Source organism: Egretta garzetta, unplaced genomic scaffold (assembly GCF_000687185.1).
Source record: "Egretta garzetta isolate BGI_Z169 unplaced genomic scaffold, ASM68718v1 scaffold1710, whole genome shotgun sequence".
NCBI classification, from domain to species: Eukaryota; Metazoa; Chordata; class Aves; order Pelecaniformes; family Ardeidae; genus Egretta; species Egretta garzetta.
This window is the reverse complement of record NW_009258433.1, coordinates 1-888: the sequence shown is the minus strand read 5'-3', so window position 1 is coordinate 888 and position 888 is coordinate 1. Positions and strand designations below refer to the sequence as shown.

Genomic DNA, 888 nt, shown 5'->3' with positions numbered 1-888 from the left:
AGAAATTCTTTCCAGTGAGGGTGGTGAAAGCCTGGCAGGGGTTGCCCCGAGAGGGGGTGGAGGCCCCATCCCTGGGAACATTCCAGGCCAGGTTGGCCGGGGCTGTGAGCAACCTGATGTGGTTCAAGGTGTCCCTGCTCCTGCAGGGGGGTTGGGCTGGGTGACCTCTGGGGGTCCCTTCCCACCCAAAACATTCTGGGATTCTGGGATTCCCTTCTTCCAACGTACAGTGGGGGCAGGAACGGGGCTGGCGCTGGGAGCAGGGTCCGGCACGGTGTTCCTCATGCCTCCGCTTGCTGTTGCAGCTACAACCCCGACCTGGATTCGGACCCTTTTGGAGAGGACGGCAGCCTCTGGTCCTTCAACTACTTCTTCTACAACAAGAGGCTGAAGAGGATTGTCTTTTTTACCTGTCGTTCCATCAGGTCAGGCCGCATGGCATCTCGGAAGTCACCCTAAAAAAAGACCAGCCTTGCCTGTTGGCGAGCCACCTCCCTGCAGGGGGGGACGCCTTGGCCCCCGCTGGCCCCCGAGCTGGGCGCGGTGGAGCAGCGTTTTGGAACTGCCCTCCCGGCGCTGCCCCGGTGCCGTCACCCGCACGCCGGCTCGGCCGGGGAGAGGGGAGCTCAGCCAGAGCCCCGTCCCCTCCGTCTTCCCAAGACAGACGCCACCAAAGGACACGCCAAGAGGAGCCGTGGTCCCCGGCAAGGGGTGGCCCTTCAGCCCGGTGCCAGGTGCTGCTCGCGGGCACGGAGGGGCACAGACAGGGGGGGCAGTAACCCCCGGGGGGCACTGCCCGCCCCAGCCCCTCCTTCCCGGGGGCTCCGTTTGGATGCGGAGGAGACTCTCGGCAGGGACCGAAGCCCACTGGAGAGAGGAGGGGGAGCT

General features: G+C 65.4%; 1 protein-coding gene across 1 annotated transcript in view; it reads left to right on the top strand.

Moving 5' to 3' along the window:
* MAF1 (MAF1 homolog, negative regulator of RNA polymerase III) overlaps positions 1–469 on the top strand; it is a gene marked incomplete at its 5' end in the record, with an annotated part of 2,446 nt that extends 1,977 nt beyond the window's left edge. Inside the window, one exon of the mRNA XM_035898974.1 lies at positions 214–469. Within this exon, the coding sequence (XP_035754867.1) occupies positions 214–459 (246 nt within the window). The remainder of the gene's footprint in view (positions 1–213) is intronic.
* Positions 470–888: the final 419 nt, after the last annotated feature.